Raw genomic sequence first — 15,774 nt, forward strand, 5'->3', positions numbered from 1 at the left:
ATTCATGTTTTCTCTGGTTTTAGACACTTCCTTGTTCCATCACTGTGATTAAAGGCTTAACTCTTTCATTTTCGGCTTGTGGCTTTAATTGGCTACTTGAATACCTGACAGCTCAGTTCTCTCCCAGCTCAGGAGAGCTTCTAAAAAGACTAATTAAATTTTTTCCATTCTGAAAACACCACTAAGAATCACAATCCTAAATCCATTGACCATACTAAGAAAGTATGGCTGGTGCTTGATAAACAAAGTGAGTTCTACTAAATTTGCTCCAAAACATTTTATTAATAAAAGTCTTATTTAAAAAACAAAATAGAAAAGAGTTAGGTGTCACATTGAATAACATGTTGATAGCTTGTGCATGGTTATGTGTTCTAATTTCTCTGGGGTAAAGAAAGAAAGAGTAAATATAGTCATATAATTTTTTGAAACACTTCCAAGTACAAAAAGCAGCATGCTAATTTTTAAGTGCAAAGAAAGCTCATAATAAAATAGACTTTAAAAATTACAAATAAAAATCTGTACATCAAGGATATTTTTAAGGCTTTCCCGTGTGCATGTCACCATGTAGACAATGAAGAGGAACTGCCAAGAGAGGAATCATCACGTCAGGTGCTACAGGTCTGGCCCATTTCAGCTTGCAGGACCATCTCCTCTTTTCTCAAGGGAAAAGTATCAATTAGGTTGAACAGGGCCACAGGCATCACCAGGGAGACATAGCGCTCTTTGTCCATCCCATGCTTATCTACTAGCACCATACTGAAGGAGTAGAGTGGGATTCGCAGCAACAGCCTGTGGCAGACAAAGAAAAGAGGAGACTAAGTCAAACCATGACACCCAAGGGTCCTGGTGGATCAACCAGAGCCCTACTGTAACAGAGTGTACAGAGAAAGCCTTGATACCATGAGGGACTGAATCATCCTTTAGATCCTTGACCCAGCAGCATCACATGAGAACTTGATAGAAATGGAGACTCTCATGCCCCACCCCAAACCTACTGAATTAGTATCTGCATTATTGTCAAGATCCCCAGATGAGTGATATATACATGAGAGGTTGAAAAGCATTGTTTTAGTTTTAGATTATGGTCAGGAAGACTTCAGGCCTACAATGGTACCATGTACCAACATTTGGTACAATCTAGATTTTATGGGAACAGATTTTTTTTTTTTCATTAAATTGGAATCAACCCAAGTTTGGAACCAATCCAAAATCCACTCTTGCTGACTAGTGTTGCATGACCACATACACTCTAGGAATAGGTCAGTGATTATGAACAGGGGTGATTTTGCTCCCTACCCCCAGGGGAAATTTGGTCATATCTGGAGATAGTTTTGGTTGTCACAGTGGGGAGTGGAGATGTGACTGGCATTTAGTGGGTAGAGGCCAGGAATGCTGCTAAACATCCTGCAATGCACAGCCAACCCTTCCTGCCAAACAAAGAATTATCTATCCCCACATATCAATAATGCCAAGGCTGAGAAACTCTGGGCTAGATAAAGCTGACTGAAATAATTTCCTAGCATAATAGTTCTGTCCTATTCAGTGGCCAGCTCAGGATTGCAGAGTTATAAGGGATCGAGCTTGATCTATACCCCATGTATTCTGAGTTGGTTAATCAAAATTTGTGTCCCAAATAATTCCAAAAAAATATGAAGTAGTTTGAAGTGTCTGGTGTTCTTTCTGCTCTACCACACTAGAATTTAAACTAAAAATATGTGTTTTTTATATCAACACAAATATGTTTAGATGGGAATAGCTAAAGGAAGCAAACAAACAGATAAGCTAAGCCCAATGAACAAACGAGCCCACTCAGTCTCTTCTGCAGATTTTTTTTCAGTTTAGATATTTTGAGATTATGTATGAAGCAGAATATACACTACCATCTGGATTTAAAGTGAAATATGTTTTTCTCATACAAACAGATCAAGGTTAAAAAAATTGTTACATAAAACACAAACTGTACTTTTTCTGCCTTTTAAGAGGGAGTTTCAAGGAAGAAGGGATTAATTTGTATTTTATCCCAGTGGGGAGATAAATTGCCAATTCATTCCCATTGTCTAGAAATGAAAGAAAGACGACATGACAATGCTTCTGCCAGGTTTCCCGTGGTGCTAAGAGGAGAACTCGGCAGCAAATGACTGCAGTACATTAATGAGTTCTGAACACACAAATGTAGGCTGCAAAGTAAGGTGCGAGTGAAAAGATCAACTGCTCTGCATCTTTAAGAAGAAAGGTATTGAGTTTTCTTTTGGGAGTGTGGGGGAGTTCTGGCACAGGAAGCTCTCAGGAAAGAGAGGCATAGGGAATGTGGTGGCTGAAGCCTCTGGGAAAGGGTGACCAATAAGAAATTGGAGTATTCGGGTTTTTTATCGTGCCTGGGAGGCTAAGATGGGAACCCCCCACCACCACCATGGTGCCACCATCTGCTATCACACACATTTCTGTGTAAATCTTGTGCCTTGATTTACACAGAATGTAAAGAGGGAAGCTATCATGGGAAGAGCTGAGTGGTTGGATCAGTACGCAAGCAGTAGCCGCAGGAATGCTTCCCACTAGGGCTGAAAGACCACAGAAATCTTGGGGATGAATGATTGAACACCACATAGAATGTGGGATGAGGTGTGATGCTGACAGTATTTCTGAGTTACATACGTGTCTGTTGTCAGATTGGAAGGAATTCTTCCTGGAAAATCTTCCAGGGAACTCTGTAGACTCAAAGAATAATGTGAGTATAGAAATTATGGCTTTCTTCATCCCTGTCACCCTTGAGATTGTTGGAAAATTCCTCTAGAAAGCATGAATCAGCTCATACATTCAGATAAAAAAGACATGAGAGCAAGAAAGAAAGGTAGGGGGTGATCCTGCAACACCAGGCACCCAATCTGTTCTTTCCATTGACTCCCTCCAAGGGTTTTATCATGGCCTCAGTGCTATTTGAAAATAGTATTATAGCCAGACAAGAGCATTTTTAGATTATCCAGGCATTGTGTTTTTCCTTCTCCTCTTTACCTTCCCATTCTTTGCCTAAAGCATCTTTTTTCCTCTGCACTACACTCCAAGGTGTCTAAAGAAACATTTCCAATTCAAAGGGAAAAAGTCCTCCCAAGTTCTTTGTTTCTCACTGATATGTCTGATAACACAGGCATGCTGACCTGACACCGGATCCATTAGGTAATGCATAATCATTTCTGAGTGATCAGTTCTGCATGACATTTACCTGGACTATCATCCAGCTGCACAATACAGATTGACCCGTTTTGTGAAGGCTGCTGGGAAAAAATTCTGTTTCAAAACTGTAAATAAAGTATTTGGTAAAAAACTAAGCCAGTGGTCCTCCCATGTGGTCCCTTGGGAGCTCATTAGAAATGCAAATTCTCAGGTACGACCAGAGACCTAATGAGTCAGAAACTGATTATGATTTACAGTTTAGAGCCCACGGTGTAGACTCCAGCAATATGTATTTTAACAAGCCCTCTAGGGGATTCTGATGCAGGCTAAAAGTTTCAGAACCACTACATAATGTATTTAAAATCATCTTCAACTTATAGAAGTCTACGGTAGCCCCAACACATACAATCTGAATGATGGAAGTATTTTTAATCACATTTTTCTGTTCTTCAAGTAGATTAAACAGTTTAAAATCACGTCAAGATTTTATGAAGATTACACACGCACACACACACACACACACACACACACACACACAGACACACACACATTCAATCCAAAAACCATTCAGAAAATTCTGTAACAAGTTTTAAAAAACCATTGACACAGGATATGAGCAAGTAGTTCTAAATAAGCAACAGCTTCATAAAACCTACTTTGAAAATATTCATTATAAATATTTAGCTATCAACATAGCTCTCTGTCTTAAGTTTTGTACACTTCTACTTGAAATATCTGTATATTAATTGTAAATATACAATATATCCTTAAAAGCTATTATCACTTCTGGAAATAGTAAGGCTGTTTCAATGAAATTTTGAGTCATTTACTACACTTAGTGCCGACGTGGTGCCAGTTACTGTGCTAGGTACTGAGCAGCAAATATTCAAAAGTTGGTATGGAGAGGTGCTAGATGCAAAGGCAGTAAAATAAAACAAATTCAAAAGCATGTGAGTGTACCCAGCCTTCTGCCTTCATCAACCAACTAAAGAGAACTCGTGAATCCTCTTATTTTTCTTCCATTCCTGGCCCTCTGAGTTTTTTACCTTGGTGGGAATGCAGCAGAACTTTTTGGGGTGGAAAGTGGTATAGATCAAACATGGGATGGGCCAAAGGCAGCTGGAAAACACGGAAATTAGAGAAAGAAGCTATTGTGCCTATCTATAACAACATTTGCTAAGGATATGTTTTTATCATATAACCTCTCAAGGAATTTCTGTGCCCTCTGAACAGGTGTGATAGGGTTCACAAAGTCCCATTTCATTTTCTTCTTTCTGGCAATACAGAAAGACTGCATTCCCCAGCCCCGCTTAAAGGTTAATTGCAATCGTGTAGCTAGTTCTGGCCAATGAACTAGGAGAGTGAGGAAGGTGTAGCATCTCCAACATGAAGCATAAAGCAGTGGGTGTGAGTTTTTACTCTCTTTCCCCCCTTTTGCAGAAGCCTGACAGCCATGTGTTCTGGATGTTGATGTGTAAAATGTTGTAGCTACTGAGATCCTGAGAGACAGGGAGCAGCCTGGGACCCTGAGAACAGAGATCTGTACCGTCCCACACAGGGTACGAGAGAAAAAGCTGGGTGAGAAAGGAAGATTTTAAGAAGTTTTGCTTTAGCCTAACTCTCCATTTCACAGTGGTCAAGAGATGCAAGTCGAAATTTGGGTTATTCTGAAATTACCTTTTAGTTGTTGAATTCTATCTCTTTAATACATCATCATTCAGAGACTAAAATCCATGGCTCCAACTTAGTAAGGGTTATGAAAGTAAAGTATAATTATTAAAATAGAGGTATAGACAAGTGTTCTGGAGGCATGGAGAAAAAAAGAGACCAAGCCTGGAAACACTAATTGGATGCCTGCACTTCTAATAAGACCAAGGATTGCTTAGGTCTTTTTTTCAGGTCCTCCTCTTCCAGCCATCCTTCCTCCACCAACCAACCAAACACACACACACACACACACACACACACACACACACACAGCAAAAATGATTGGTTGGAGAGTGAAAGAAATAAAACACTGGTAATTATCCACTGCACGGTTTATTTGAACAAACAGCAACATGCTAATTAGCATGGTTACAACACTCCTAGAATAAAAGCAATTAAACATTGAAGGTTGCCTGAACTCAATCCTGAATAGAAAGAAACCAGGGAACCCAATCAGTTAAAAGTGCATTCATAGGGGATAAGATTTAAGAACAGAACTTCCCCCTACCTGAGCTGCAGCGCTAGGGCTGGAGGCATAATCTTTGCTCCTATCCTGCCAATGAGCGTCGGGAACACACCCACCAGCTCCACCACGGTGATATGTCGAAGATCAAGGCCACACTGTGCTTGCTGGGAAAAAGAAAACCCAACATGGCAGGTGTGAGCATGGCTAAAGAAAGACATCCTTATCAAACTAGAAACCAACAGAAGCAGTACCTGGCCTGCCTCTGGAAGTTTATTTGTCCACTCTGAACTGTGCTGAAAACAGTTGAGAAATTGGGGTTAAGCAAGTGACTATAAAATCTAAATACCTTCCTAGAGGAATCATTCAGAAATGGCTTGACAGTGGATTTTCAAAACCTAAGCAAAATGGCAGTCTATGTATTTCCAGAAAGGGTGAGACCTTGAGTGAGTCAAATTTCCTAAAAAGTGTCCACGACCGCCCCAGAGGATTCTAACTTTTTCTTTGCAAGGAAAGAAGACTATTTCCAGTGTCCACTTCATTGCCCTGTTTCCACGCTCCACACCCCCTTGCCCTATGCCCTCCACACCCAATCCCAGGGGAAACAAGGATTAAAGGTTCCAAGCCTCTAAGCTGGCTCTTGGCAGGAACCTTGGGAATGTGACCCAGTCAACCATGTGCTAGGAGGGCTCATCAGGAATGGCAGTGGCAATAAAAAAAAAAGTGACATAAGACAAACACAATGAATTTGGCTAAATGGGAAAATAAATTTCGAAGTCCTGAAATATAAAAACATAAAATACGTTTTACCAAAATTCCACTGAAACATCCCTATATGAGGTTACAGAACTGGTTGAAAAGTTTAAAAAGTTAGAAATAAACTTTTATATTACTCTTCCTGAAATGTCTAAGTCAACCAAACCTTTCCTTGAAGGCTCTAGTTAAAATGTAAATGTAAATATATTTGAGGGAAGAGTCTACATAAAACATCTTGATATAAACTATCTTTCCAACTAGTTGTTAAGTTAGCAAGTGTTTGAAGGGATGGGACACTAGAGCAACGATGGCAAATTTTCTCTGTAAAGGGCCAGAGAATATTTCAGACTTGGCAAGGTTGAATGGCCTCTGTCCTAACAACTTCACTCGATCACTATAGTGTAAAAGCAGTTGTAGATCATGCACAAATGAATGAGTGTGGCTGTGTCCAATAAAAATTAATTTACCAAAACTAGCCATGGGTCACCATAAAACCTATGGTGACACAGATGAAAAGCAAGTTGTTTGGCTTAATTCATTTTTCTATGGAATAAAACCAGATGAGGAAATGCATAATCATGGAATATAGCCTGCAATGTCAATTTCCCACAAAAGAGAAATGTATAAGCTTGTGTTTTCTGAAGAGCAAGGCCCTGGCTGGGACAACAAGATACAAAGGGAGGTAAACTGGTGGGAACTGGAGGTAAAGATGCAATGAATTTGGTTCCTTGATTCAAGGGAACTCATAAAAATTTTATATGGCTCTTCAGAGTTCATAGACAATTCTTCAAGTACATGGGAAGAGTGGAAAGAGAGTTATTATTATTATCCATTTTATAAATGCTGACATGAGAAGTAAATTCTAGCCTTTGATTAAATCAAGACTGTTCTAAGCACTTAGTTCTATCCGCTGCAATAAATGAATAAAATATTCTCAAAAAAATATGTGCAGCGCCATATCCATGACACAGCATACATCCTGCCTCTTTAGCATTCAGTCAGGTTGGCCACTCTTTTGAAAACCAGCTTTAGGAAAAAAGCAAGCAACTTCTAGTTTGATCCTTACAGTTTCTAGTCATCCTTCCCGTTTCTAGTCATCCTTCCCCACACACCCCAGATGCTGGTTGCCTCATTTAGTAGCTACAAAATTTACACAGCTGAGAGGGACACATTTCCCAGAAAAGTGCTCCTCAAACTTCAGAGTGCTTAGAAATCATGTGGAGATTTTGTTAAAAATGTAGATTTTGACACAGTAGACCTGGGAGGCATGTCTAGAATTGGCATGTCTATCAAGCTCCCAGGTGATGCCGATGCTGCTGGTCTAGTCCATGAATCACACATTGAGAACCACTGTCTAAAAAATGGTTTTCACCCTCTGAGAGTTGAAGAAATTCCCTGGGGAAGAATGTGGGCCTTGAGGGCTGCGGGATTCCTTTCATCTCTTGGGTCAGCCTTTTGCGCAGGCAGCTAACTGATTGCTTCCAGCCAGACATATCCTGGACAGCTTCAGCAAAGACAATTGTTCTGAGGCTAGGCCTGGACAGCATGTCAATTAGACTTATTGGTGAAGACTGACAAACCTCATTAGTTGGAAAACGATTGAGTTAACTCTAAGTAGTCGATGTTAATCAGGTTATGGCCCAGAACCAGAAATGAATGGTTATGGCCCAGAACCAGAAATAAATGATGGTAGCTCTAAAGTGCCAGTTCCTGAAACCCACTGTAAGTGGATTAGGCACTGAATCTGGCCTTTGCTTTTAGTGAAATGGCTGGGCCCTTCCTGTTAAAGGTCTCCCTCCCACCTGGGCCCTGCCTCGAGGACTCACCTGCAGCATTCCTAGCTGCAGCCGGTAAAGGAGGTTTCGGGCTGTGGGTGTGGACACAATGAGGAGCCTCCTTTTCTCATAAAACTGATCCAGAAGTGCAGCTGCTGTTCTGACACCCACATTGACGTTCATGGCTGTAATCAGAAATGGCCACATGGGTCAGAAACTTTCTACTTGTTCTGGCTCAACAGAGCCTGTGATGACACACAGAACCATTGTGTAACAAGTAAACCCTGAGATAAGGATTCAAGTGTAAGTCGTTTATTTTGGAAGCAGTCCCAAGAAGCACTTGTAGAGGAGTGAGGAAGTATATTCATTTCCTCTTGCCAATGTAATGATTCACCATAAACCTAGTGACTTAACATAATAAAAACTTATTCTTTTAGATACTGCACATCAGGATCTAAAAGATCCTGGTCTCGTGGAGCTAAAATCAAGGTACTGGCAGACCTATGTTCCTGTAGAGGTTCTAGGGGAGAATCTGATTTCTTGTCTTTTACAGCATCTAGAGGCCACCTGCGTTCCTTGGCTAGTAGTCCCTTCCTCCATCTTCAAAGACAGCAGTGTAGCATCTTCAAATCTCTCTTCTCTCTGACCTCTCTTTCCATCATCTCTTTAACTGTGACAGCAGTTCTGCCTCCTTTATATAAGGAGCCTTATTATTACATTGGGCCCATTAAGTAATCCAGGATACTCTTCCCATCTCAAAATTCTTAACTCAATTACATCTGTAAAGTTCCTTTTTTTCCTGTAAGGTAACATATTCTCAGGTTCTGGGGATTAGGATGTGGACATCTTTGGGGGACCATTATTCTGCCTATGTCAAGAAGTGAGGCAATGAAGGAAAGAAAACAATACCAGTTGGTTATCAAGCAAGTTATTGCTGTGGGCATTTGGAATCAACTCCCACTGAGGAACTCTAGGAGATGATATACCACATACCTCAGAATTAACCCACTGGAGGGAACTGGAGTATTTATACAATTGCTCCATCATTGTTGAGGGCTGCTTCCGGGGCACTAACTCTCCATCACTTCCAGCTGGCTCTGTGCATGGGCTGACAATGCTTTGATAGCCAGAAAAGAAAAGCTCTTAGACGGAGAGACCCAGGTAATTGCAGTAAGTAGCCTTTTGAACATAGATGGGAATGTGAAAGGCATATGGGTCAAGCACCATAGTATCTGCTCGGGAAAGGGGTGCAGAGAGGCAGAAGGGTGAGAGAATGGGCAATGGCCAGGCTGGCTTTGGAATGGCTCAGAATCTCTGAAGTCTACCACCTTGGTGCAGAGGGGCAGAGCAATGTGGGGTACAAAGGCCACAGAGCAAGCAACATAGGCATAGAGGACATGGGACAAGGCACTTTCATAATAGGTCTTCCCTTTAAGCAAATGAATGACAGCAAATTCTACCATTTGAGGTGCATGAAGGATGTTGTATAGATAGGCAAGCAAACAGGCTTAGTCCCAGAGAAGAAATAATATGAGAAAAACTAGGAGATTCCATGTATGATTTATAAACGTGGCTTTCATATTTCACACTTTAGGTTTGTATTGTAGTATTTGTTCATTCACACATTCATTCATTCAGCCATTATATACTGAGTGTCTGCTGTGTACCAAGCTCTATGCTAGGTACTGTGATGTCACACTGAGTGATATACAGTTCCTGCCCTCTTCCCTGCCCCAGGGGCTCAGAGGCTAAGATAGTTCTGGTCAAGAGAAATACCATGTAAGCCAGTATTTAATCTTACATTTTCTAGTCGCCTCATTAAAAAAGTATAAAGAGGCCAGGTGTGGTGGCTCATGTCTATAATCCCAGCACTTTGGGAGGCTGAGGTGGGCGGATCACGAGGTCAGGAGATCAAAACCATCCTGGCTAACATGGTGAAACCCTGCCTCTACTAAAAATACAAAAAATTAGCCGGCTGTGGTGGCACGCCCCTGTAGTCCCAGCTACTTGGGAGGCTGAAGCAGGAGAATCGCTTGAACCCAGGAGGCTGAGGCAGAAGAATTGCTTGAACCCAGAAGGCAGAGGTTGCTGTAAGCCGAGATCACACCACTGCATTCCAGCCTGGGTGACAGAGCAAGAATCCATCTCAAAAAAAAAAAAAAAAAGTATAAAGAAATAGATGGAAATGATTTTATGTTTTATTTAACCCAATATATCCAAAATATTTTAACATGTAATCAATACAAAAAATTAAGATACTTTATATTCTTTTTCATATTAAGATTTTGAAACTGGTATATATTTTACACTTATAGCATATCTCAATTCAGAATAGCCTCATTTCAAGTGCTCAATAACCACACATAGCTAGTGGCTACCATGTTGGACCACACACATCTAGGATCCTGTTAGACACCACACCCCAGGCGTTAATGCCAACATGGTGGGCATGAAGTCCTTAGGTAGGGAGTCTATAATAGGTATGTTCTTCCTACTTTAATATATGAAATTGAAGAATTTCAGGCATTTAGCTGATGGTATATATGTCTCTTATGACGGTATATATGTCACTTAACTCTAAATGGGAGCTTCAATTAAAAGAAAGGGATAAAGACAAAAGGGTACCAGGAAATGAGAAAAAGAGAAGTCCATAAACAAGAGATATGTCCATAATTTTCTGGCTAGTCCAAGTTTTAGACTCTTTTTACCCAGCCCAGTTTTTGTGCATCAAGAATAAGAGCTGCCATACGGCTTTACCTGTACCAGGCACTGCTCTATTCCACTGTCCCACAGATGACCTCATTTAATCCTTACAACAACTCAAGAGGTAGATGATGTATTATTCTCTTCATTTTACATAAGAGGAAAGATTCTAAATGCCCAAGGTCTATGTGACTTTCATGCCAGTGACGCAAAGCAGGTATGATATTGTCTCTACATGGCAGTGTACTGGTTTTATAAACAAGATCCTTACATTTCTCTAACAAGAGTAACTAGAGCAGATTTTGCTGATTCATAATGTCACCAAAGGCTGGCCCTAGGTTCCCACTTTGAGCTTCTTCCTTAGAGGATATGAAAGGGAAATTAGAGGATTGGCAGAGGCAAGAAGGATGGCAGATGAGATGAGCTGCAGCAGGGATCTAGGGACTATGTTCACCCACTCAGATAAAGAGGAATGTCCATGAACTTCTCAAAGTATATGAAAGGAAACCTCTCTTGCACTGGAATCAAGAACCAAGGAGTTTACAGGTTCTGCTGCTGGCTGGAGAGAGGGCTGCATACATACCTGCACAGGTGGGCTCTGTGCCAGACCAAGCCAGGTTGGACTGACATACTCGGGCAGGGCTACCCTGGAGCTCATAGCCACCGATGCAGGAGAACTCACAGGTGGCTCCATAATTATCCCCGTCACTGGAACACTTCATGTAACCATTCTCTGGGGCATTGAGTTTGCCACAGCGTTTGACTGTAGGGACACAAGTCCAGAGGGATCTCAGTGCTGAGCTTCCATCCACAGAGTAAGCAGAAAAGGTGAGGACGAGTAGGCATCAGCTTTGCCATCAGGCTTTTACATCAGCCTGTGGAATTAGTGAGGGAGCATGAATGACTATTTGGTCAACTGATGAATCTTGCAGTGGTAACCATCCATACCAATGAGACCACCTATATCAACTCATTTAGCTCCTTGCATTATAGATGAGGAAGTGAAGTCCAATAAAAGTAAGGAGTAAAAGATGGTTAGCAATTAGTTGCCCATACCATTGGGCATAAAATAATCCTTAAAAACATTTTCTTTCATACCTATGGTTCTAGAACACTAAGAACATGTTCTCCTGGTGGCCCAAATTAGGGGGCTCCTATCCACTCTGGCTGTAGACAGATTCATAGGCTTCAGCTGGTCACCTATGCTCATGGATGGAAATAATTATTGAATAATCTTCTTCTGGGACAGTCAGCTATGGGCTCCTGTGAGACTAGTCCTGTGGAACTCCTTAAAGAATCTGGCAACACTGAATTCAGGTATTAAGATAGGGCACTTCCCCGAGCCTCATTAGAGACTAATCTAAAGCTGGCAAGTCTCACACCACACTAGGCACTTGGGAGAGTTCTGGCTTGAGGACCTGCTTCCCTTTGCTCTTCTAAAGAGAAGGGGAGAAAAAGCAATAAGCAGTACTCTTACCTCTTACTTTAACTCGAAATTTGCAAGTGCCCTTATTCTCAGCTCTGTCATAGACTGTGTACTGGATCTTGTGGTCTCCTTCTGGAAAATGGGAGCCTGGGGGGAGGCCTTTTAGAATGACACTTAGAGAGAAAAAAGGATCAGAAACAGGAAAGATGACGTTATGGACCTGACAAGTAAGTGACGACCCCTCACTCTTTACAGAACATGCAGAGACTGAGGGCAACCATTAGACCAGTTTAAGTAGAACAAAAATTTCTTGAAGAATAGAATCTCTTAAGCTGTAGTCTGTTTTAGAAGAGCAGTTTGTGACCAGAAAATGGAAGACCCAAATTACTGGGAAATTTAGACCTTTTTCTTGCTGAAGGGTAGAATGTTAGGGAAGGGGGTAGATGGGAGGAGGGGGGTTGAAAAATATAGGGCCCAAATCTCTTCCTTCAATCTCACTCTTGTTCCAGGTGTGACCTGAATTGCCTCACTGTTGGGAAGATAAGGGAATTTTCTGTGAGGAAAATCATTAGAGAATATAGTCTAAGCAGTCACTGGCAATTTGGGCCTGCAGGGGGTGCTAGAACCTTCTCTGGTCTTTCTATCTGGGCCAGTGAAGACCTTTCCTGAACAAAAGGCAAGTTCCCTGTGATTCCTTGGTTATCCTAATAATATAATAATAATAATGATAAGTGTTCCTTGCACTTACATAAACCTTACATGTCAGGCATGGTTCTAGGCATTTTGCATATATTTATTTAATCCTCACAACAACCCTACTAGGTAGGTAGTATTATCTCACTTTCACAGATAAGGAAACTGAGGCATCAGAAGTTTAAAGAACTTGCCCAAGATCACACAGCTAGGCAAGTTCATCTTTTTTCTTGTCTGTCTATACACCAATAGGTATAGCATGATCATATTCCATGTGTGTGTGTGTGTGTGTGTGTGTGTGTGTGTTTTCAATATACATATCCCTATAGTTCTTGGGAATGATGAGAATATTTGCTAATAATGAACATGTGGAAATATCATTGTCACCATTAAGGAAAGCCTTACATGTAGGTGGGTGAGGTGGCTGTTTACCTAGTATGAGAGAGGGGTCTTGGGAAAATGTCAGAAATCCCACTATTTTGAGACATGTTGCTATTGACTTTAGATGCTTTAAGGTCTTTAGAAAGCACAATTTAAATTCAGATAAACCTGAGGGGAATGTTACGTCAAATATAAGTGGATGTAACCTCTCTGAGACTATTTCACCTGTGACATGCAACTAACAGAAGGAGTAAATAAGGGAACTCACAAGAAGCACTTGTCTCAGAGCTTGACCCTAGAACCTTCTCCCTCACAAGGGAGCTACAGAACAGTAGCTTGGATAGGAAATGGTGGAAGGGGTCATAGGAAAAATGCCAGGGCAGCAAGGAGCCCAAGTGAGAGCTGAAAAGGGAACAAGACAGCCTTCCCTGAACTCCTCATCCTGTTGCAGTGCATTCCCCACGGCATCCTGCTCTAAGCCTTTCTGGCCTCTGGGCTATAGAACTCTGGAAGCAGACAACTGCTCTGAACAAAGGGACAAGGGAGTACCGAGATACTCTTTTAAAATGTAACACTCTTGCCACAGTGCTCACGAATGTAATCCCAGCACTTTGGGAAGCCAAGGTAGGTGGGTCACCTGAGATCAGGAGGGCAAGACCAGCCTGGGCCCCATGGCAAAACCCCATCTCTACTAAAAATACAAAAATTAGCCGGGTGTGGTGGCACATACCTGTAATCCCAGCTACTCAGGAGGCTGAGGCAGGAGAATTGCTTAAACTGGGAGGTGGAGGTTGCAGTGAGCCGAGATCGCACCACTGCACTCCAGCCTGGGCGACAGAGTGAGACTCTGTCTTGAAAAATTAAAAAATTAAGTAAAATGTAATACTCCTAACCATGTTATGCAAGTTACCCACAAAAACAACAAGGTGAATTTCTCACAAAGCTTATAGACAAATAGAGTCATCTGATAACTTGATATTTTGTGTTTATTACACAGGATTTCAACAGCAGTCAGAGTTGCAAACATCTAAAAATTTATGATGTGCTAGGGGCTGGGCCAGGCATTGTGCTAGACGCTGAAGAGTCAAAGGTAAATAAAATCCAATCCCGGATTACATCAACTTACTTTTCAAATCGGATTGCCTAGATTTATGGGATGTGTATGTGACAGCAAATAATGTTTTAATGGTCAAATTTTATCTTTGAGAAGTTACAATAGGGGAGCATAACTAGTAATATTACTTAAGCTAGATGAGGCACTGTGGGAAGATTATTGGAATGTAGGAACAAAATGTCCTGCTAGAGATGAGATTCAACCTCCTCTCACTAGAAAATGTACTGTTATTGCTAATCATTGTGTAAAAATATGTTATCATGTACAGCCTGTGTTGATAGGATTCTAGAAAGTCTTTTCTTGCTTTATGAATCACCAGGGATAAGTTAGAGGTACCCTTTTACCTACAGATGAAAACTCAGTGGGGAGCTCTAATATGCCCAAGAACTTCAAGGCACAGATATGAACGTGCTAACATGGAGTATTAGTCTCCAGGGAATATGAAGGCCAACCAAACAGTTGCAGGGATACAGGCCCAAACGCTAGATTAGAACAACACATAGCTAACCCTTGCAAAGGGATCCACACATTTTTAAAAGCTTCTTAAGAGTATTTCTCATTATGGTTGGTAAACCAACATATAAACAAAAAGCATCTCAGATATATGTCAAACTAAGAATGAAATTGGTCCAGAACAATGGGGTAGAGGTGGGAAGCAAAGCAGAAGACACTTTCTCTTCTTTTTCATAAGTTTCTGTGAGTGTTTGATAGGGTCAGAAGTTTTAAAAATAAATTTAAGAGCTTTGAAAGGGATAAATAAAGCCAAAAAAACAAGGGCGTGAAAAAATTCTGCACTAAACTGTGCTCAGAGCACAAGAGCGGCAGCCTCTGACATCACCTGGGAGACTCAGGTGGCTTCCCAGTGCAGGTAAAGGCCTGGGGACATGAGTAGGGTCTGCCTGGGCAGGCAATGGAGGTGGCACTATCCCTAAATTAACCAACTGGCTTCCTCTTTCTCCTTCTGTTCGTCCTTCCCTTCTTCTCACCACTTTTTAAAAATTTTTTTAAAATTTTTGTGGGTATATAGTAGGTATATATATTTATAGAGTATGTGAAATTTTTTTATTTTTTTGAGATGGAGTCTCACTCTGTCACCCAGGCTGGAGTGCAGTGGTGCAATCTCGGCTCACTGCAACCTCAGCCTCCCAGGTTTAAGCTATTCCCGTGCCTCAGCCTCCCAAGTAGCTGTGATTACAGGCGTGCACCACCATGCCTGCCTAATTTTTGTATTTTTAGTAGAGATGGGGTCTCACCATGTTGGCCCAGCTGGTCTCAAACTCCTGACCTCAAGTGATCTGCCTGCCTCGGCCTCCCAGAGTGCTGGGATTACAGGCACAAGCCACCTCACCCAGCCAAGATGTTTTGATACAGGCATGCAATGCATAATAATCACATCATTTACCACCCCTTATTTCTCTTTTTTCCTTCAGTAAGGATTTACTGAGTGCTAACTATGTGGCAGGCACAGTTCTGAGCATTAGAAACATGGCAGTGGGCACATTATAATAGAGACAGGCAATCAACAAATACACAGGTGAAATATATAGTATGTTAGGCAATGACCAGGGGAACACATCTGAAAGCATAA

The 15,774-nt window shown here is 41.4% G+C and overlaps 1 protein-coding gene across 1 annotated transcript in view; it reads right to left on the minus strand.

Moving 5' to 3' along the window:
* Nucleotides 1–262: 262 nt before the first annotated feature.
* SRPX (sushi repeat containing protein X-linked) overlaps nt 263–15,774 on the minus strand; it is a 67,328-nt gene continuing 51,816 nt past the window's right edge. Inside the window, exons 6-10 of the mRNA XM_003924048.3 lie at nt 12,050–12,171; nt 11,156–11,335; nt 7,921–8,054; nt 5,384–5,505; nt 263–789 (exon numbers count right to left, since the gene is read on the minus strand). Of these exons, the coding sequence (XP_003924097.1) occupies nt 606–789; nt 5,384–5,505; nt 7,921–8,054; nt 11,156–11,335; nt 12,050–12,171 (742 nt within the window). The 3' untranslated portion in view covers nt 263–605. The remainder of the gene's footprint in view (nt 790–5,383; nt 5,506–7,920; nt 8,055–11,155; nt 11,336–12,049; nt 12,172–15,774) is intronic.

The sequence above is a fragment of the Saimiri boliviensis genome, chromosome X (assembly GCF_048565385.1).
Source record: "Saimiri boliviensis isolate mSaiBol1 chromosome X, mSaiBol1.pri, whole genome shotgun sequence".
NCBI lineage: Eukaryota > Metazoa > Chordata > Mammalia > Primates > Cebidae > Saimiri > Saimiri boliviensis.